The sequence below is a fragment of the Vigna umbellata genome, chromosome 1, assembly GCF_029865625.1.
Source record: "Vigna umbellata cultivar VRB3 chromosome 1, Vumbellata_1.0, whole genome shotgun sequence".
NCBI lineage: Eukaryota > Viridiplantae > Streptophyta > Magnoliopsida > Fabales > Fabaceae > Vigna > Vigna umbellata.
Genome location: NC_142165.1, coordinates 91277551 through 91296928, shown reverse-complemented (window position 1 = coordinate 91296928; position 19378 = coordinate 91277551). Strand labels below are relative to the sequence as shown.

Genomic DNA, 19378 nt, shown 5'->3' with positions numbered 1-19378 from the left:
TAACAATATTTTGTTGTGTTTTGTCCAAGTTTCTTTGTCTTTAAATATGGAGCAACTTCTCAAGGAGTGTAAGGATGTATTCCCTAAAGACATTTGTCATAACTGACAATACTAAAAGGGGTATTGAACATTACATGAACCTTATTCCTGTTGTATCCCTTTTTAATAAGCCATTCTATAAAAGCAACATGGAAGAGACTAGAGAAATACAAAAGTAAGTGGAGCAACTCATGGAGAAAAAATGGGTTAAAGAAAGCTTAAGTCCATGTCCCATGCCGGTCATCCTTGTTCCTAAGAATGATGGACCATGTAAGATGTGTGTTGACTGTTGAGCCATCAATAACATCATCATCAAGTATAGACATCTTATTCCTAAACTTAATGACTTTGTTTGATGAAATACATTATGTTTGTTATTTTTCAAAGATATATTTGAAAAGTAGTTATCACCGAATTAGGGTGAGAGAGAGAGATGAATGGAAGACTACTTTAAAAACTAAATTTGGTTTGTATGAATGAATGATTATGCCTTTTGGGTTAATTAATGTACCGAATACCTTTATGAGATTGATGAATAATGTGTTGAGGAATTTTATTACTAAGTTTATTGTTGTGTATTTTGATATGTAGCAAAACACTTGATTCACACTTTGGACACTTAAAAGAAAGTTTTAGAAGTGCTTAAGAAGGAGAAACTATATGCTAATATGAAAAAATGCATTTTTTTTACAAATGAAGTTATTTCCCGTTAGCTCTAAAAGAGTGCAAGTTGATGAAGAAAAAGTCAAGGCCATTAAGGATTTGTCCACTCCTATATGTTTTCACTTTTTAAGGAAAAAAATTAGAAATTCTTACTGCCAATTTTTTATATAGAATAATTATTTTTAAAAAATGTGATATTTTATATTTGTAAATTTTAAAAATTAATTACGTTAGCCTGTTCCGATAAAATACTAAATTAACTTGTGATAAAAATTTACGTTAATATTAATAGTTGTGTTATTATTATTATTGTTGTTATTATTATTATTATTTATTTTTATTTTTATACAGATTTAATTAACAACTACAGTAAATGCTTATATTCAAACGAATTGGGAAATTGTACCACAGGATCATCTATAAGAATGAATGATAAAAAACCTACGAAAATACCGTTAGATTATACAAATTTTATTATTATATAGATTTTTATAATCATTATTTAATTTTGAAAGAAAAAGGAAATAAATAATAGCTACTAGACAAGAAACAACAATATTATCATAGCCGAAGAAACTTGATACCAACTATTATAATATGAATATCCTCAATAACTTTTTTAGTAAATGTATAAAGTTAAGTAATCCATTTAAATTTGAAAAACATCAATATACATATTTGAGAATATTTTTTCTCACAGTAGATTTGGGAATGTTCTAAAGACCAAACATAACTATTTATGATAACTTCACCCATTTCTATTATATCATAGTTTAATCAGATTTCATGAATATTTAATTTGACAAGAGGGATAAAAATACTATTTGCAATTTTATTTTAATCATGTTTATACAATAACACCAGAATCATCACATCATTTTGCCCAAGAACTCTACACAAACATGTTCAAGTGATCTGATAGAAAAGTAATATTACCATATCAATTTTACCAAATAATTTTTAATATCTTAAATTAGTTTTTATAAAATAAAATGTTAGTTAAATAAAAGAGAGAAGTTGGATAATAGAGTCATGTACAAGAACAATACAAAAAAAGAAATCACGAAATTGTAAAGATTTATTATAATATAGGTCACTGATTTTTCTCAACGGTCGAGGAACAACAACATACATATAAATGTTGATATTAAATTTATTTTTCCCGTGTAGTTAATATGAATCATGATGTGGCACTAGGATTCTTTGTAATGGGCAAATTTCCATCGTAAGTGCATTTGAAAACATCTGGTTTTCTCATAAGTCGGGGCCCAACTGGTACCTTGTTATTTTTAGGACGAATATCCTGCATATAGCATAAAACCCATTATTACAAGCTAATTAATCTCTTTTATTAAAATAACTGTGAAGAACAAGTAAGGATCTCTAGCCTCTTCATATCCTACATGGTGTATTCATCCTGTACCATGTCTTAAATTAATATGTGTAGATTTTGAGGGTCATGACTCGATGTCTTCTAAAATTGTTTCATGCACATTGAATTTCTCATTTGAATACTTAATGTATTGAAATATATATTTAATGTATAATGATGAGTGTAAGTAGAAAAATGGAAAATAGGAATATGGATGTGTGCTGGATTATTTCTATACAGGAAGGAGTACAAAAGTACAAAGTTTTGGAACAAGACACTAAGCAAAAGACATGAAGGTTGGAAGCTTACATTTATTTGAAACAATGGAAACTCTAAAGGAAGGAATACCAAAGTGAGCTGATCAATCTGTTGAGCACAGATAATTATAAAGATGGATCGTCCCTTGTTCTTGTCAAAAGCATTTCTTCATCTAGAACAACTTGTATTGTCTGAACTACTTGGTGCAAGTCACACAAAGTTGGCATTTTGAAAGGTTTTTTTCGTAGGAATAGCTCTCGTGCAAATTAAGAGTTTGATTTTACATGTGCTCTATTGATCCTAACCTTTGTTTTATTGGCATACCCTAGTTAGTTTGTATATTCCTTTGTTTTCTTTATTTGTATCTCAATTTTAGCCAAAACTAGGTTAACATAGAAATAAGATGGCATGTCCTTTGTGTTTGAACTTGGCCGACTTCTGATAAAAGTACTAATAGACACCCCGTTAATGTTTAAAAACATCTTGAAAAGTATGAACATTTGATAGTTCTTTTTGTTAAAAAGTTTAATTTTTTTTGTGAGTAATATTTTAAGTCACTATAGTCTTAGTAAATCATATTTAAATAAGCATTTATTGTAAATTTGTAGTAATTGTGAGTTTACATGTGTGAATAACAATGGTGGTGCTTAATTAAAAGTATTTTACCTGGTCAAATATAGCTGTTGGAATGGCCAGGGTTGCCACAGCATTGGGGGCATCGACTATTCCAGATATTCTTCCTTCACAAGGAATGCAAGACAGCAACAGGTACACCTGATGATGTGCAACATACCAGTGCATGTTTAATTTGAATAAATTAACATTTCAAACTTAAAATCAAACACATTTCATCTGGATTTTAAAAAACAAGTTGAATATATTATTTTCAGCCGTAAGTTAGTTTGAGACTAAATATAAGAAAAGTCAAACATGTAAAATTAAATTTACTGGACACACATGATGATAAAACAATCACAACCTTAGCATTTAATCATACAATGTGGAAATGGTACAAGAACGAGAAAAGAGCTAAACCTGTTCTTTGGAGTATCCAAACTTGGATATGTAGTCGATGGCATTGAGCACTGCTCGCTTGTATGCAACACTTGCATCTAGGTAGTGTTGTCTCCCACTTTCATCAACACTGATTCCCTCGAAAACTAGCCACTCTGAGAATCTTGGCTCAACAGGGCCTATCTCAAAAATTGGGTTTACATGAAGGGGAGTGGGTCCCATTGGTGTAAGGTACTCTTTCATTCCACCTCTTATAATTTCGCACCTGATTACACCAAAACTATTATCATCTCTTCATATGATAAATAATCTTTCATTTTTAACATGAGTTTTAGCTACATTTGCAGTGGCAGAGTTAGGTGACATTTGAGTAACTGAAGTTATACTAACTTGAGTTCTAAGAAACCACTCATCTCGATTGCACCACAGAAAGAGACCTCGCCATCGCCCTGTGAAAAGTGCATGTCACCGGTGCTGAGATTTGCTCCTTCCACAAAAACTGGGAGGTATACCTTTGCCCCTCTACTAAGGTTTTTTATGTCACAATTCCCACCATTTTCTCGTCCTGGTATTGTTCTTGCAGCTTCATTTGCAATCCTCTCCCATTCACTAGAGCCTTTTTCAACCTAGAACCATGTCAGGAAAAGGATTTAAAACAACACAATGGAAAATCTTGCTTGATTTCTTAGCATGTTAACAAAGCATCGCTCAAATTCTTAATACTTTTTGTGAACTTTTGGATCAATATTAGTTTGCTTTGACCTGATAGTCTCATATAGGGAACTACTATGATTCAAGTCTTTTTCCTTATTTTAGGGAGGGTGCTCTAAAATCATCTGGTTTCAGTCAATTTCTACATTAAACTAATCACATTTTTTCAGTTAAAAAAAAAGTTAATACCCGATTGATGGGTGAAACCGTTAAATGCCCGATAAATCTTATTTAATCTGCTGAACTAAACAAATTATCTCGTCTGTTATTTAAGAAAACCGACGCTTATTGATACGAATGATGATGATTTCACTAGTTTAGATTTCTGTGGTAGGTTAGAGTGTATTTTATCATTTGACTAGTTTTATACCACATATAATTCTGGGAAGATGAAATGGAGAAAATTTACTGTTTTATCTATCTTGCCCTAAAAAAAAACCTACGAGTGTGATTTATTTTAGAAGCAATGTTTTACTGATTTCTTGAGAGAGTTTCTTTTTGTTTTAAGGTGTTATATTATCATTTTAAACTACTAATAATTTTTTCACTTAAGACTTTAACTTTAGAATTAAAAAATATAATAAATATTATTTCTTAAATTGTTATAAATTTTTCTATTAAATAAATTACTTTTCTATCGTTTTCTAATTTCTCTCTTAATTTTGTATTAAATGTATATAGTATGATTAAAGTTTAAGTCTAAGAGTACAAATAATAAAATCCTAATTAATATAATATCTTGAACTTTCTCAAAAATCAGCACGAGACATAAATATGTAGAAATCTAAAATAATTCTGGATCTTTAATTCATATGTGGTAGTCAAATGACCTATGATCAGATTAAATTTATAGACGTTCTGGAGATGAATTGATTATTACCTTTCCAAGGAGACAGCCATTTGTTGATGGCAAGTTTGCCAAAGGTCGAGTATGCAAAACCTCACAGAGTTTGAAAGACTTAACACCATTTTCTTCTATATCTCTCTCCCTTTCATTCCATATGTTGAGGAGTTCCATTGATGGTGCAGTTCCAATTATCCCGGGGTGCGTTAAACCTGGAAATCGTACTCCTTTGCAGAATAAACAAACTACATGAGTAGCAGTTAGCGAAATAAATATGCACAAGTGTCTTCATATGAGATGTTCACCTGGTATCTGAGGTGAATGAGCATATATTCCCTGAAAGTACCAGATAGCTTTTGTGGCACAAGGAAAATGGTCTGTTAAGAAGCCACCTCCATTTTCTCTGTCAAATGTTGCAGTAAAACCCCATTCATCACCAGGTAGAGGACCCAAGTTGCATATTTCAACAGCAAGCAGATCTCCAGGCTTGGCTGGGATCCCATCATCATCCACAATTCTAATTGGCCCACTAAGATAATGTACCTTATCATCCATTCGCCCCACAACAGCCAAAGTTAATTAATTACACAAAGCCATGTAAATTTCCTTCCTTTACTCTTTTTCCATGTGATTAGGAATTACTAACTACACTTATAATGCATTAAATTTGTTATTTACACAGTTATAAAGTGTATATATACTTGAGAAAGAAACAGGTATAGTTTTCAACAGTTTGGTCTACATGTTTGGTTTGTCTATATATGTATAGTTTTGTTGGTTCCTTTGTCGATAATTAATATCCAAAATCAGGTTTAGTAATTAAGTTGTAACACCTGGAGTGGTGATGAGCTTTGTACTTACAGTTGAGAGGTCTATGGATTTTACGTCGAGTGGTGAATCATCATCTCTAATTGCGCCTCCTGTCCAATCTACCATCTCTACTCTAAAGACATGAGAAGTGTTAACAGTGGCTACGTGTGGTATGTGAGGGTGCCATCGGTTGTGGAGAGGAGGGTTTTGCTGCCATGGCTTCTTCTTCAAATCTATTGACGAAACCAGTCTTGTAGTTGGTGGTGCCATGGACAAATTGATGTGTTCTCACATACTGTTGGATTTGGTGAAGACTCTAGATAGATACTGTTCTCACATAGTTTAGCATTACGGTGACGAAAGGGGATCGGTTTTCAATTGGTGGAAGGACCACACTTTGCTGGTCCCAGAAAACAATGTTGTAGTCACCGATGAAAGCGTGTGGCATCTATTCATTTCGTGCATACCGTTTTTCTTAATTACATGATTCACTATAATATCTTAAGAGATCACATAAAGCTCCTTAATCAAGACCAAATATCATACCATTAAATTTAAACTGTGTAGGATAACTGAATGATTAATCTTTGATTCAGTACAATAACTGAATGATTAATGTTTGATTTCTATTACTAAAATAATAAAAAATAGGGTAACTTATTTATGATTAACCAAGTGAAAACATGTGTTCTTTTCTTTGATATAAACTAAAATAAAATTATAATTATAAAAATAAATATAAATAATTATTATAGTAAATAATAAATTTTATTTATTTTATATGTATTTTTTTTATTATAAATTGTTGTTTTAATTAGTTTTAAAAAATGGTTAAGTTGAAAAAAATAATAGGTTAAATTTTAGAAAATGACCGTTTAAAAAATAAATTTGGAAACATAATTATATTAATTTAAAGAAAATTTATTTATTAAGAGTAAAATCAGAAAACAAAATATGTTCATTAAAAAGATTAATTTTACTAAAGAAAAATTAAAAATGGTGAATCTCTTTTGTATAATGGTATAAATGCCCCTTTTTTTATTATAAACTTTATCCAATTTCATTAAAGCAACGTGTGGTTCGAGTAAACACGAATTAGAAAAAAATAGTCCAAAGAAAAAGTTAGACTTTTTTTTTGGAATATAATTGGAGAGAGGATAGAAGAGAAGAAAAAAAATGGCCGGCCAATATATATTCCTGTTTTTCTTTAGTAAAATCTTCCTCAAATAAATTTTCTGTTCTCCACATAGATAGAGCATTGCTATTTTCTTGAGTTATATATTCATAATCCAAGTGTGTCTTTGTTTAGATACATAATAAGTTTTTGTTAACAAGAGAGTGTTTTAGAGAGGAAGCTATTGTTTGAAGTAGGTAATTATATATGAGGATGAATTAAGAACTCACAGTTAGCGGATGAAGGTGCTTGACATCGTGAGCAGTGGGATTGTTGGTGATGGCACCTCCACTGAAGTCTACCATCTCAACTCTAAAAACTTCCCCAGGAGTGACCTCTGCAACTGAGGGTATATCTGGGTGCCATCGGTTATGAAGAGGGGTTTCCTGCTCCCACGCTTTCTTCTTTAAGTCTATGCCCACCACCAATCTTGGACCAGACACACTCATTTCTTGTGGGCAATATTATCTCACACACAACCACTCAACCAAGGAACTTCTTTTAATACTGTCCCACTCTCATGCTACCTTCACTTACACTTCCTTTAATATATAACCCTCAATGTAACTTCACTTGACCCCACCTAACCCTTATCTGCTCCCTTCCGCAGGACCACTTACCCCTCACTGCAAATTTCCGCTCCTTCTTTCTTCTCTTATGTTTCTTCATCACTCTGGAAGGGAATGATTTCAGCGCTTTACAACCAACCAATGAGCATCATCATCAACCCCATCACACCCTTTCTTTTTACCCAAATTTCATCAACCGTCCGTCTTGCATATCAGCCTTCACACTATGCCAGAGTTTACGTGAACTCATATATAGAGTTTCTATACGTGCGGCTGCCAATTATATCCGTTACTTCATATAGTGAGAATACCAAAATCTGAAGATAAATAGAACAAATTCATGGCATCACATATCACCATCATAGATTACTGCTCTATTACACTTTTAATTACTTGTTTTGACCATACTTTTACTTCGGGTAAGTCAGACAATTCCGAAAAAAAGATCGCTGTTACATAAATAAGATTTCAGAGTATCTTTCTAAATTAGTTGATAAACATATCTATAAGGTTGAGAATACGACAGTGAAAATTTTAAATTTAAAAATAAATATTTGTATGGATTACAAATTAATCGATGCAAAAATATATTGGTTCACTTGTGATAAAGTAATCAATATTTTCACCAGCTAAAGTAAGAGAATGACAAGAAAAAATAAAATTCATGGAGAATAAGAGAGAATTTAAACACCACAAAAAATTCCAAGCAATATTCGTGGATAAAAAGTGAAATTAATTCATAACGAGTATTTTTCTCATAAATATAAAAAATATAAAAACTCTTTTTTTAAAAATTCGACGTTCACTTCTAAACATGTGTTGAGTGCATTTTGAACTCATTTAAAAAAAATTCATTGGATAATGATAGTTTAAAACGTGAGTTCAATAAAAAAAATTGTAGGTTTAATCTCATCATAAGTTCTTTTTTTTTCCTAAATCTTAAATAGGTCCATTTTCTTTTTAGCGTATCAATTGTGTCCCTTTTATTGTTAATTTGATTCAATTAGAGGTCTCCCGTCAAATTCACCAAATGACCGTTTAATATTTGATAACGTGGCATGCTCAGTTGAATGAGTAATGACATGTGGCATTAAAATTGAGTTTTGTTTGAAAAAAAATTTTAAGGAGAAAGGTCATATCAAATTGAGGGAAGGGCAAGGGTGGGAAAATTAAAAATTTTAAGGGCTGTCACCTTTTTAATTGAGATATGCAACTGAAGCGCAAAAAAAAATTGGGGATTCTTATGATTAGGGTTCGTTTGAAGGGGGAAAATCGCATTCTTTGTTCGATTCGAAGAGATAGATAATGAATTGCAAAAGTCGCATTCTTGTTCATCTTCGACATGCAATAGGTGGTAGAATGAAAAGTGTAATGTCGTTTTTCGTGGTGGTGAAGTATCTACGATTGACGATGTATCACCCCTTTGCCTGTGTGGAGAGAAAACGGTGGTAAGAACAGCTCAAACTGTTAAGAATAGAGGGAATCAATTTTGGAGCTGCCCAGTACAAGGTAAAAGAATGTTGATGAGTAGTGTTTTGTTTGAGTAGAAAGTCGTTTAAATTGTTTTTTTTTACAGAATGGACATGAAGGTGGTTGTAATTTCTTCAAATGGTGTTGTGACGATAGTAGTGAGAAAAGCTATACGAATGTGAAGTGAGAAAAAAAGCATGAGTGTCTGTCAAAGATAGGAGAAATGAGAGGTGGAACGAAGATGATGAGTGATTTGCATAAATCTGTTAAGGTTGTGGAGAAATGGATGAAGGTATTGATAGGGCTGTTTTTTTTTTATACTTAATATTATTGTTATTTCAATATGGATGCTAAATCCATAATGTAGTAGTGTTGGTCGTTTTGTTAGGATGAAATTAACAGGGTTTTCCTTTTGTTAGGATGGTACTGATTATGTATTTGACTATGTGAAGGAATGAAGTTGTGTATTGTTTGAGCGACAATTTTGTGTACTGTCTTCAACTTGAACTTGGCACAGTTTCCTTGGTCTGTGGCTTGATAATTTTGCGATACAATTGAAAGTAAAACAATGTTAGAGTGGCTTATAAATTTGCGGTACAATTGTAAACTATTAAAAGAGTTCAAATAATTAATGTATTGAAAAGAGTCCATGTTAAAACCCTGTTTTATAGTTATATTTGGATTAATAAATTGACAATGGATGAGTGCAACACACTTTGACCATCCAGTTTTGGAATCAACTATTACACTAAATGATCCACTGAATGTGGTGCTTTGGAATCAATTATTACACTTTGACCATCCAGTTTTTGGAATCAATTGGTGCTTTGGAATCATGATCCACTGAATGTGGTGTCTAATGTGAATGGAAAAACAATTTTAAAACCTTGGCCAACACACTCTCGTAGGCATTGAGACCAACACACTATCAAACTGATATGAAACTGATAACAATGAAACTGATAACAATTTGCAGTATGAAAAATCACATTATCAAACTGATATGAAACTAATAACAATCAAACTGATAACAATAAGCACATTAGTCTTTTTTCAATGACAATAGTTTATCTTCAATGTACTAAAAAAAGTACAAACATCCAAAAACATACAGACTTGGCATCACTATCATTCATTAAGTACATAACAAAAAAACCATCAACATTGTTCCTTAGAAGTCAACTATTACATAATAAGATGCATAAACTTGGCATCATTCTCATTCATACACACTTCTATGTTTGAGCTTCAGGTTGTTGACAAACTTCAGATAATTGTGATGATTGGTTCTTGAGTTGCTTTAAGGAAACGACTCCTGTTGTGCCTAACCTCCTTACATAGCTCACATCTCTTGCGCAAACCACCCTTGCTCACTCAAGAATCATCTTTCCTCATCTCCCATTGTTCCACCCTTCTTTTCCTTTTAGGTCTTCCAAGCATAACTTTTTTTCTAGGAGGCATGACATCCGGATATGGTCCATGGGCCCACATGTTGTTTTCGTTGATGAGGTATATGATAAATGAATATGTTTCTTCATGTGTGGACTTTAGAAAGCAAGCCGGAATGAACTCTTGTCCATCAATATTGAGAAACTTCATTGCGGCTAGGGAGTGGCAACATGGAATTCTTGTGATCTGCCATATCCTGCAGGAGCATGAAAACTCGTCTATGTTTACAACAAATTTTTCTCCACTCTGGGAGACGTGTCTGACTTCAAAGAGTTTATTTGCTGACCAGTTGTGAAAATATTATAAAAAAAATTAGAAAAGCTTACCTAGGAATGAAGAAAGTACCAAACACATGTAAGAAGTGGAGAAGAAAGTTACCTAGGGATCCAGTTCTTGGTTGCTTGGGATTCCTTTGTAAATCTGTTTTGGATCTTTGGACAAATTGATCCTGAGAAAGATTGTATCTTACACCTGTTTTTTGCCCATCTTTGCATGATGTAGACCCTAATTTCTTCCAGCATTGTTAGGATTGGTTTAGTCCTGGTGTGAACCAGGACACTGTTGAAAGCCTCACTCCTATTGTTGACTAATGTGTCACATTTTGGTGTTGGACTGAATCTGGACCTGGACCAGTATCTACACCATATGATATAAACAAATGTTTAGAGTAATAAGTACTTCTATATCTGGTAAACAAATAACTACTATTTAAACCTGCAACTACATCTATAAGCACATTCTAAACAGAATAAACCTCTAGTCAACACCAGGGAGTAGCTGTTGTATGGCTGGTAGTAGACCTTGTGGTGTTAAAATAAAAAAGAACATTTACGACCATATCAAATTAATAATTGAATGTACGAAACAAGCAAATTAAATATGGTTGTCAATACCAAATTTCGTCCGGATTGGTTTTTGGCTTTATCGTATTCTATTGTCTTATGTTTTATTTTTACCCATTTTCATTTACACTGTTATTTTCATTTCTTTTCTTTTATTTTATTCTTATTTTCTTTTAGTATTCTATTTTTATTTTATTTTCGTAATTTTCATTTTTAAACTTTGTTTTTACTTCCTATTTTTATTTTTAGTTTTGTTCTAATATAATTAATGTGGTTAAATGCAATTAACAAAAAAATAAAAATAAATAAATAAAGGAAAAAAGGTTTGGAACATTCTATTTTGTCTTTTAGTAAAAAAAAAATAAAATTTGTCGAGTGAAAGACAACGCGTGTGTTGGAGAGTGGGGGGGCAGAAAACTGTTTCTGCAGGTGAACGCGGGGTGATGGCAGAGGCGGGTTGCAGTACTGGTACAATCCGTTTTGCAGGATACGAAATTGGGTACGAGCGATTTGGGGGCAGAGAGAATTGCACAAAAGCACAGAGAGAGCAGAGGAAAGGGGGATTCTGGTTTTGGAGAGTAAAAAGGAGAATTTGGCACTGTTTCTTCGGACCTTCATCTGGGATCATCATCCAGTCTCCATGAGAGCTTCCGTTTTCACTTGCAGAGAAAGACAGACGCCAGCCAAAGGAGAGGGAGAGACCCATTGGAGACGCAAGGTTGACAAAGACAAGCAGAGAGCTCCAAGAGGTAAGGGCACCTTACTCACTCGTGTGGACATAGCCACGTAAGCTTGTTGCATTATATTTCATTTTATGCTTGAAGTCGCTTTGCTTGAGTATGTATTGTGGTAGGAGTCTTCTCCATTCTACATTCTTACCGAAAACCTTCATCACCTTTTCCTAAGCACCCCTGCACATTGGAGCTCTGAAAATCCCTTTGGTGTCAATCCGTTTCATAACCACCGAACATCACGAACCGCTATCTCCATTCCCATCATCTTCATCCCTTTCCTCTTCATTCTCATCTCCAACACCCTTCCAGTCACCTTCTCCTTCCACTCCCAATTTTCACAGACCAGGGGACTAAGCCTTCAAGCCTCCCTTCATTTCCAATCATCATCACCGGCAAAGGATTTGAACCTCTAAGCAATAGATACGCACAATACAAAAAAAAAAACATAAACACATCACAGTATCGGACCAAAAATCCTGTAACCCCAAATATTTTCATTGGCAACAGCGGCCCCAATAGAAAACAAGAGAGGAAGAGTTGGAGCGGCGGCCGGCGAGGGTCTCGGCGGTGAGCAGAGGCGCTTGCGACGCCTTCGGCCTGGAGGTGAGGCGTGGTGGCTGCTCTGGCCGAGACGGACGGTGGGAGAAGCGGGGAACCTCGGGTCTCTGGGGAGTGCTTGATCTGAGTAGGGTGAGGAATGAGGGAAAACGCTGAACCCCTAGGGGATTCTAGGTCAGAAAATCCACCCCGGGCTAGTGCTAGGCCGAGCCCAGAAATAAACGCACGACCAGGAACCTTAAGCCTTTTTCGAATGCTCGTTATTCAGCCTCCTTTCCCAACGTCCGTTCGGCCACTTCTTGGACGGACCGTTTGGTGACCATCTCCCCAACGAACGCTCGTTATTCGGTCTCCTTTCCCAACGTCCGTTCGTCATCTCCCCAACGAGCACTCGTCATCCAGCCTCCTTTCCCAACAACCGTTCGTCCACTTCTTGGACGGACCGTTTGGTTACTATCTTCCCGACGATCGCTCGTCATTCAGCCTCCTTTCCCAACGTCCGTTCGGCCACTTCTTGGACGGACTGTTTGGTGACCATCTCCCCAACGAACGCTCTTTATTCGGTCTCCTTTCCCAACGTCCGTTCGTCATCTCCCCAACGAGCGCTCGTCATCCAGCCTCCTTTCCCAACGTCCGTTCGGCCACTTCTCGGACGGGCCGTTTGGTGACCATCTCCCCAACGAGCGCTCGTCATTCAGCCTCCTTTCCCAACGTCCGTTCGGCCACTTCTTGGACAGATCGTTTGGTGACCAATTCCCCAACGAACACTTGTTATTCTGAATCCTTTCCCAACGTCCGTTCGGCCACTTCTTGACAGACCGTTTGGTGACCAATTCCCCAACGAACGCTCGTTATTCGGTCTCCTTTCCCAACGACCGTTCGTCCACTTCTTGGACGGACCGTTTGGTTACTATCTTCCCAACGAGCGCTCGCCATTCAGCCTCCCTTCCCAACGTCCGTTCGTCCACTTCAGTGACGGACCGTTTGGTTACCATCTCCCCAACGAGCGCTCGTCATTCAGCCTCCTTTCCCAACGTCCGTTCGGCCACTTCTTGGACGGGCCGTTTGGTGACCATCTCCACAATGAACGCTCGTTATTCGGCTTCCTTTCCCAACGTCCGTTCGGCCACTTCTTGGACGGACCGTTTGGTGACCATCTCCCCAACGAACGCTCGTTATTCTGAATCCTTTCCCAACGTCCGTTCGGCCACTTCTTGGACGGGCCGTTTGGTGACCATCTCCCCAACGAACGCTCGTTATTCGGCCTCCCTTCCCAACGTCCGTTCGGCCACTTCCACGGACTGCACGGTAGCCTGCGACGGACCGTTCGGCACCCCCTTTCTCATTTAGGCCCCCCATTATTTGCTTTATTTTTATTTACTTATTTGTTTTTATTTATTTCATTTATTTTGTTTATCTTATTTCATTTGTTTTTTTTTATTATTTATTTATTTTATTTTATTTATGTAGGCCCAATCACGGTTCAAACCTTTTGACCGGGTTAACCAAAGACGGATGGATCGATCGGTCTTAGTCACCGACCGCTCGGTCAATAATTTATATGATACAAATAGTATTCATGAAAAAAAATGAAATGATTTTTTGATACATAAATTTTTTTTATTTATATTTTTTTTATTCTTTATTTTTGTTTTTTTAAAGATATAAAAATTTATTTTTTTATAATCCTCTTTTTTTTTTTGTAATATATATCAAATGAATTGTTTTTATGAGGCTTAATACCCTATTTTGTCCCCAGTTTCGCTCGAAAATGTCAAATTAGTCCATCCTTTAAAAAGTGCGTCAATTATGTCCTTAATTAAATTTATATCAATGAAATCTCTTCCGTTAAATCCACACAAACTGCGTTAATTATTTTACTCTCTCTTCTACTTTTTCTGCTTTTGTTGTGCAACGCAGCAGCTTTTTCTCTCTCTTCTACTATTCTTCTTCTCTCTCTTCTACCAATTTTGTTAGTGATTTAATTTTATAACAAAAGTTAGTGATTTAAGCATAATAACTTAAAAAATATGTTTTATAGATAAAATTAAATAATTATCATTTTATCTTAATGATAAATATGATATAAATTTAAATATAAATAATGAATATTATATTAAAATGAAATTGTTATTTAAAATTGCAAATTATTATTATTATTATTTTTTATTATTATATTCCTATTATTTTTTTTATAGTATTATTATTAAAACCCTGCTATTAGAACTCATCATCCTCCTAGAACCCATCTTCATTTGTAGTACTCCACGGCAGCGATGGACAACATCATCAAGCAACACCTCCAGGCCAAACCAGCAATGGGATTATCAGGTCACAATACCAGAGACTGCACCATGAGCTTGAACATGCACATTCACCATCAAGTTCATAACTGTTGTTACTATTGGCATCTCACTCTTGCTCTTGGCTGGGTTGATCTTCACAGATACTGTCATAGGGTTGATAGTTGCAACTCCTCTTCTTGTGATCTTCAGCCTCATCCTTGTCCCAGCAGCTTTTGTGTTGTTTCTAGTTACTTCCGGATTTTTGTTCTCTGGAAGCTGTGGTGTGGCTACCATTGCTGTTTTGTCTTGGATTTACAACTACGTGTCTAGGAACCAGCCTGCAGGTTCTGACACCCTTGACTATGCAAAAGGGTATCTTGCTGATAAGGCTAGGGATGTGAAGGAGAGGGCAAAAGATTATGGAAGCTACGCTCAGGGTAAAATTCAGGAGGCTACACAGGGAGCTTATTAATCATGCATGCCTATGCAAGTTTGTATGAGGCTGAACTGAATGGAGGGAAGGGGTGCCCTTGTGGATGTGAAATGCTTATGTATTATAAGGCTTAATTGAAGGGAGTTATCGTCCCCTTCTGAATGTGCATGTTCAAGTTCTACTATTAATTTGAATTTTGTTTGCAGCGTTCAATGTTGTTTTGCTTTTGTTGTTTTGCTGTTTTGCTTTTGTTGTGAATATAAAATAAGAATATAATAAAAATAATATAAAAATAATAATAATAAGAAGAATATAATAAAAATAATAATAATAATAATAATACTTTGCAATTTTAAATAACAATTTCAATTTCATTTTAATATAATATTCATTATTTATATTTAAATTTATTATATCATATTTATCATCAAGATAAAATGATAATTATTTAATTTTGTCTATAAAACATATTTTTTAAGTTATTATGCTTAAATCACTAACTTTTGTTATAAAATTAAATCACTAACAAAATTGGTAGAAGAGAGAGAAGAAGAATAGTAGAAGAGAGAAAAAAAACTGTTGCGTTGCACAGAAAAAGGAGAAAAAGTAGAAGAGAGAGAAAAATAATTAACGCCGTTTTACGGATTTATCGGAAGGGATTTCATTGATATAAATTTTATTAAGTAAGGACGTAATTGACGCACTTTTTAAAGGACGAACTAATTTGACATTTTCGAGCGAAACTGGGGACAAAATAGGGTATTAAGCCTTTTTATAATATGTAAAATATATAGGGTTAAATATGTATTTGGTCCCTTAACTTTCAGCGAAAATTAGAATTAGTCCCTCTTCAAAACAACTTTGGACTAATTTAGTCCCCAAACTTTAGAAATGCGTGAATGTGAATTTAGTCCTTTTAACCAAATTTTATTAACTTTATTTGATGTTTCAAACGCATTTCTTAGTGAGCATTGAAGCAAAAATGTGTCAAACTGTGTAAACAACTAAAATGCTATCATGAAACGCACTTAAAACATCAAATAAACCTAACAAAATTTAGTCAAAAGGACTAAATTCACACATTTCTAAAGTTTGGGAACTAAATTAGGCCAAAGTTTTAAAGAGGGTCTAATTCCAATTTTCGCTGAAAGTTAAGGGACTAAAAACATATTTAACCCAAATATATATATATATATATATATATATATATATATATATATATATATATATATATATATATGGGTTTGCTAACGCACACGCTTTTTTTCAGTTGGTACATTTTAGCAATGTGTACTGGGTTTAGTAGACAAAAATACCTCATATATTATGAATTCAAAGTTTAAGGTCAAGGGTATTTGAATAATTTTCTTTCTCAAAACTAAAAAAAAAAACAAGAAACCTCCAAACTCACTCTTACTCATCTCTGTCGTTCCTCTCAAACCTTTCTTTCGCTGAATGTAAGTCGCCCAAATCGCGAACTCTAGAGACAAAAATAGCCTTCGAATGGGGCCACTGACGACGAAACTTGTTGAACGTCGACGAAGATTGTTGAACAGTTCGACAGAGATTGTTGAACAGGTCGAGAGAGAGATTCTTGAACGGGTCAAGAGAGATTCTTGAACGGGTCGAGAGAAATTCTTCAATGGATCCGGAGAAAACTTCCCAAAATAAAGAGTAAGAATTTCAAACGAAGAATGAAAACCCTAAATTGGAGAAAGGGAATAATGCTGAATGAAGAAGGGTATTTTCAGGATATTCAAAAATGAAGTCTGGTCCCTTTTCATAAACAAATTTTTTAAAAAGGAAATAATTAAAATGACTCAATAAGACGTGTCAAATTTTTGTAAAATTCCGTTGTTAAAATATCCTATGAATTAATATCCGGAGGTGAAATATATAAAATCGAACGGCGTAGGAAACATCCATGCGCGGAAACACGGAGCCGCGCACCCCAAAGACGTTGGAATCTCACCTTTGGAAACAGAAAACAGAATTAAAAACAACAAAACACACGCACTCTCTTCATACTTCTCTTCCACTTCCACCACTACCTTAACCCAACCATAGTTAACCACCAACCCCACTTCCCCCAACATCTCTCTGTCTCTTTCCCATTTCCTTCCTTATTTATATCTCTTCCCAACCTACATTTTCATTCTCTGATCTCTTCTCCCTCTATTCTTCATAATTGCTGTTCGTGTTGATGTGAGGCTGATTTCACAACAAACTGTTGTTTCAAACACAAACATAGTCGCTGTTGGGTTCGTTTGTTTGTAGCAAAATAGGCATGAGTTGCAACGGTTGCCGAGTTCTTCGAAAGGGATGTAGCGAATCCTGTGTGTTGCGTCCTTGTTTGCAGTGGATCGAAACCTCCGAAGCTCAAGGCCATGCCACCGTCTTCGTTGCCAAATTCTTTGGCCGCGCTGACCTCATGTCCTTCATTTCCAACGTTCCAGAAAATCAAAGACCTGGTAAATATTTTTTTTTTTTTACTCTCTCTCTACAGTATTCCTAGCCCTACCTTATACCCCTGTGCGTGTTCCCTATGCAGCTCTGTTTCAGTCCTTGCTGTTCGAAGCATGCGGGAGAACGGTCAACCCCGTCAACGGTGCCGTGGGCCTTCTCTGGACCGGAAACTGGCACGTCTGCCAGGCGGCCGTCGAGACCGTGCTCCGCGGGGGTACGCTCAGGCCCATGCCGGAGCTCATGGGACTCGCCTCTCCCGCTGCCGACGAGACATCGGAAGTTGCATGCTCCGACATTTGGAGAATCCGAGACCCGAACCCGACTTGTGGCTTCACGAACACCAGATCCCATACCAGAGTCTCCTCCGCCAGCAAACGCAAGCGGTTGGAGGAGCCGGCGAAGCTTCAAGCGGCGCCGAATCTCGATCTCCGACTGACGCCTATTTTCCTGCAGAAGAAGGTTGAAAACCGGCGGCCGGTGTCGCCCTCGATGACCTCCGAGGAGTCAGGCACCACGACGGCGTGCTTGGAGAGCAAATTCGGGGATCAGTGGGGTCACAGTGGAGACCGGAAAGTTCTCAACCTTTTCATTTGAGGACTCTCCCCATCTCTCTCTGTGAGGAGCTTTGTGTTTTTCTGAATCTAATTAACGAGTTTGTTGTATGGTGTAATAGTCCTCGAAGGGTTCTTCCCGGTATTTAAGTCCGGCGAGTTTTGGTGAGACACCGGCACAGGATTTCTTTGGAGAGAAAAATGAGGGTTCGTCGGTGATCCCTTCTTTGTTTTTGTTTGCTTTTTTTTAATCCCTGCCAAACATGGAATATGTAAACAGTCCTCTGATCGTGGGACACGAATATTAGTAATATTAAATATGAATAAATGAGTACATAAACATCTTTTGCTTTTGATTGTTGTCTCTGAAACATTTATGAAGATGTGAATTGGATGAATATTCAGTTTAGAAGGCGGGACCGAACTTATAACTCAGAATTTTACTCCTCGCCAACTGCAATGCCCGTAACATTAATTTTACATGATCCCTTTAGGAAAGGATGCAGAGTCCAATACTGCAGAATACTACAGTAGTGGCATATCAGTTTTAATAATATTGCATCTTGCTTAAAACAATGTTTGACCTATAAGCATATTGCCAGTGGGGTGAGTGGAATGATAAAAAAATGAGCATGTGGGAACTTTGACGTCAGAAAAAAAGAAGAGTAGCTGTAGTAGTTGCTCGTTGGAACAACTTTGTGGTAAGTTGCCTTTTGAACTGCGATTATAAAAGTGAAATTTATTTACTTGGGGTTAATTTTGTATACTATGTAAGCTGCGGATCCTGTGCATGGAGGCTTGTGAGGACAGACTAGAAAGAAACCAGTTGAATTGTTTGTTTGTGGGACAGAAGGAGAGAGAGAGAGAGAGAGAGGAAGAAGGTAAGCAGTAGCAAGGCGACTTTTGAAGAATACAAAGAGGCGTAGAAAGAAAGAAGGAGAAGGAATCAAGGAAGAAAATAGGGTTTTAAATATTAGAAATGAATAAAAAAAAGAAATAGTTAATAATTTAGGGCCTACAATAAAGCTGCTGTTTGCCTCTTGCGTAGGTGCGTATCCCTCCGCCAATGGCAAAGCCAAATTATACGGCTCGCGTCAGCGTCGAGTTTTAGCTGTCTTGCTTTGTGTTGTTTAATT

The 19378-nt window shown here is 35.7% G+C and overlaps 3 protein-coding genes across 4 annotated transcripts; 2 read left to right on the top strand and 1 right to left on the bottom strand.

Moving 5' to 3' along the window:
- Window positions 1-1762: 1762 nt before the first annotated feature.
- Window positions 1763-7417, bottom strand: LOC124831648 (uncharacterized). Of its 2 annotated transcripts, none has more exons than XM_047305706.2 (7): window positions 7116-7417; window positions 5207-5444; window positions 4938-5128; window positions 3737-3972; window positions 3368-3611; window positions 2999-3106; window positions 1763-2005 (listed from the first exon to the last, which is right to left on the bottom strand). In XM_047305706.2, the coding sequence occupies exons 1-7, from the start codon at window positions 7332-7334 to the stop codon at window positions 1883-1885; spliced, it is 1359 nt and encodes a 452-aa protein (XP_047161662.1). In that variant the 5' UTR covers window positions 7335-7417; the 3' UTR covers window positions 1763-1882. The 2 variants fall into 2 exon arrangements, with proteins under 2 accessions (XP_047161662.1, XP_087960871.1); XM_088104745.1 differs by lacking the exon at window positions 7116-7417 and adding an exon at window positions 5763-6109.
- Window positions 7418-14783: 7366 nt separating this feature from the next.
- On the top strand, window positions 14784-15264 carry LOC124831666 (oleosin Ara h 15.0101-like). Its single transcript, XM_088108792.1, has 2 exons — window positions 14784-14838; window positions 14954-15264. Exons 1-2 carry the CDS (start codon window positions 14784-14786, stop codon window positions 15262-15264), a joined length of 366 nt encoding a protein of 121 aa, XP_087964918.1.
- Window positions 15265-17272: 2008 nt separating this feature from the next.
- On the top strand, window positions 17273-18596 carry LOC124831647 (LOB domain-containing protein 37-like). Its single transcript, XM_047305705.2, has 2 exons — window positions 17273-17696; window positions 17777-18596. Exons 1-2 carry the CDS (start codon window positions 17513-17515, stop codon window positions 18283-18285), a joined length of 693 nt encoding a protein of 230 aa, XP_047161661.1. The 5' UTR covers window positions 17273-17512; the 3' UTR covers window positions 18286-18596.
- Window positions 18597-19378: the final 782 nt, after the last annotated feature.

What these genes read in the sequence shown, in the direction of transcription:
- LOC124831648 (XM_047305706.2), bottom strand. Translation starts at nt 7,334, where the DNA reads ATGAGTGTGTCTGGTCCAAGATTGGTGGTGGGCATAGACTTAAAGAAG. An exon ending in ATGGCTGTCTCCTTGGAAAG is followed by an intron (nt 3,973 to 4,937) that starts GTAATAATCAAT and finishes ACATGGTTCTAG; the next exon opens with GTTGAAAAAGGCTCTAGTGA. An exon ending in CAACAGCTATATTTGACCAG is followed by an intron (nt 2,006 to 2,998) that starts GTAAAATACTTT and finishes TGCTATATGCAG; the next exon opens with GATATTCGTCCTAAAAATAA.
- LOC124831666 (XM_088108792.1), top strand. Translation starts at nt 14,784, where the DNA reads ATGGACAACATCATCAAGCAACACCTCCAGGCCAAACCAGCAATGGGA. An exon ending in ACCAGCAATGGGATTATCAG is followed by an intron (nt 14,839 to 14,953) that starts GTCACAATACCA and finishes TGATCTTCACAG; the next exon opens with ATACTGTCATAGGGTTGATA.
- LOC124831647 (XM_047305705.2), top strand. Translation starts at nt 17,513, where the DNA reads ATGAGTTGCAACGGTTGCCGAGTTCTTCGAAAGGGATGTAGCGAATCC. An exon ending in TCCAGAAAATCAAAGACCTG is followed by an intron (nt 17,697 to 17,776) that starts GTAAATATTTTT and finishes TTCCCTATGCAG; the next exon opens with CTCTGTTTCAGTCCTTGCTG.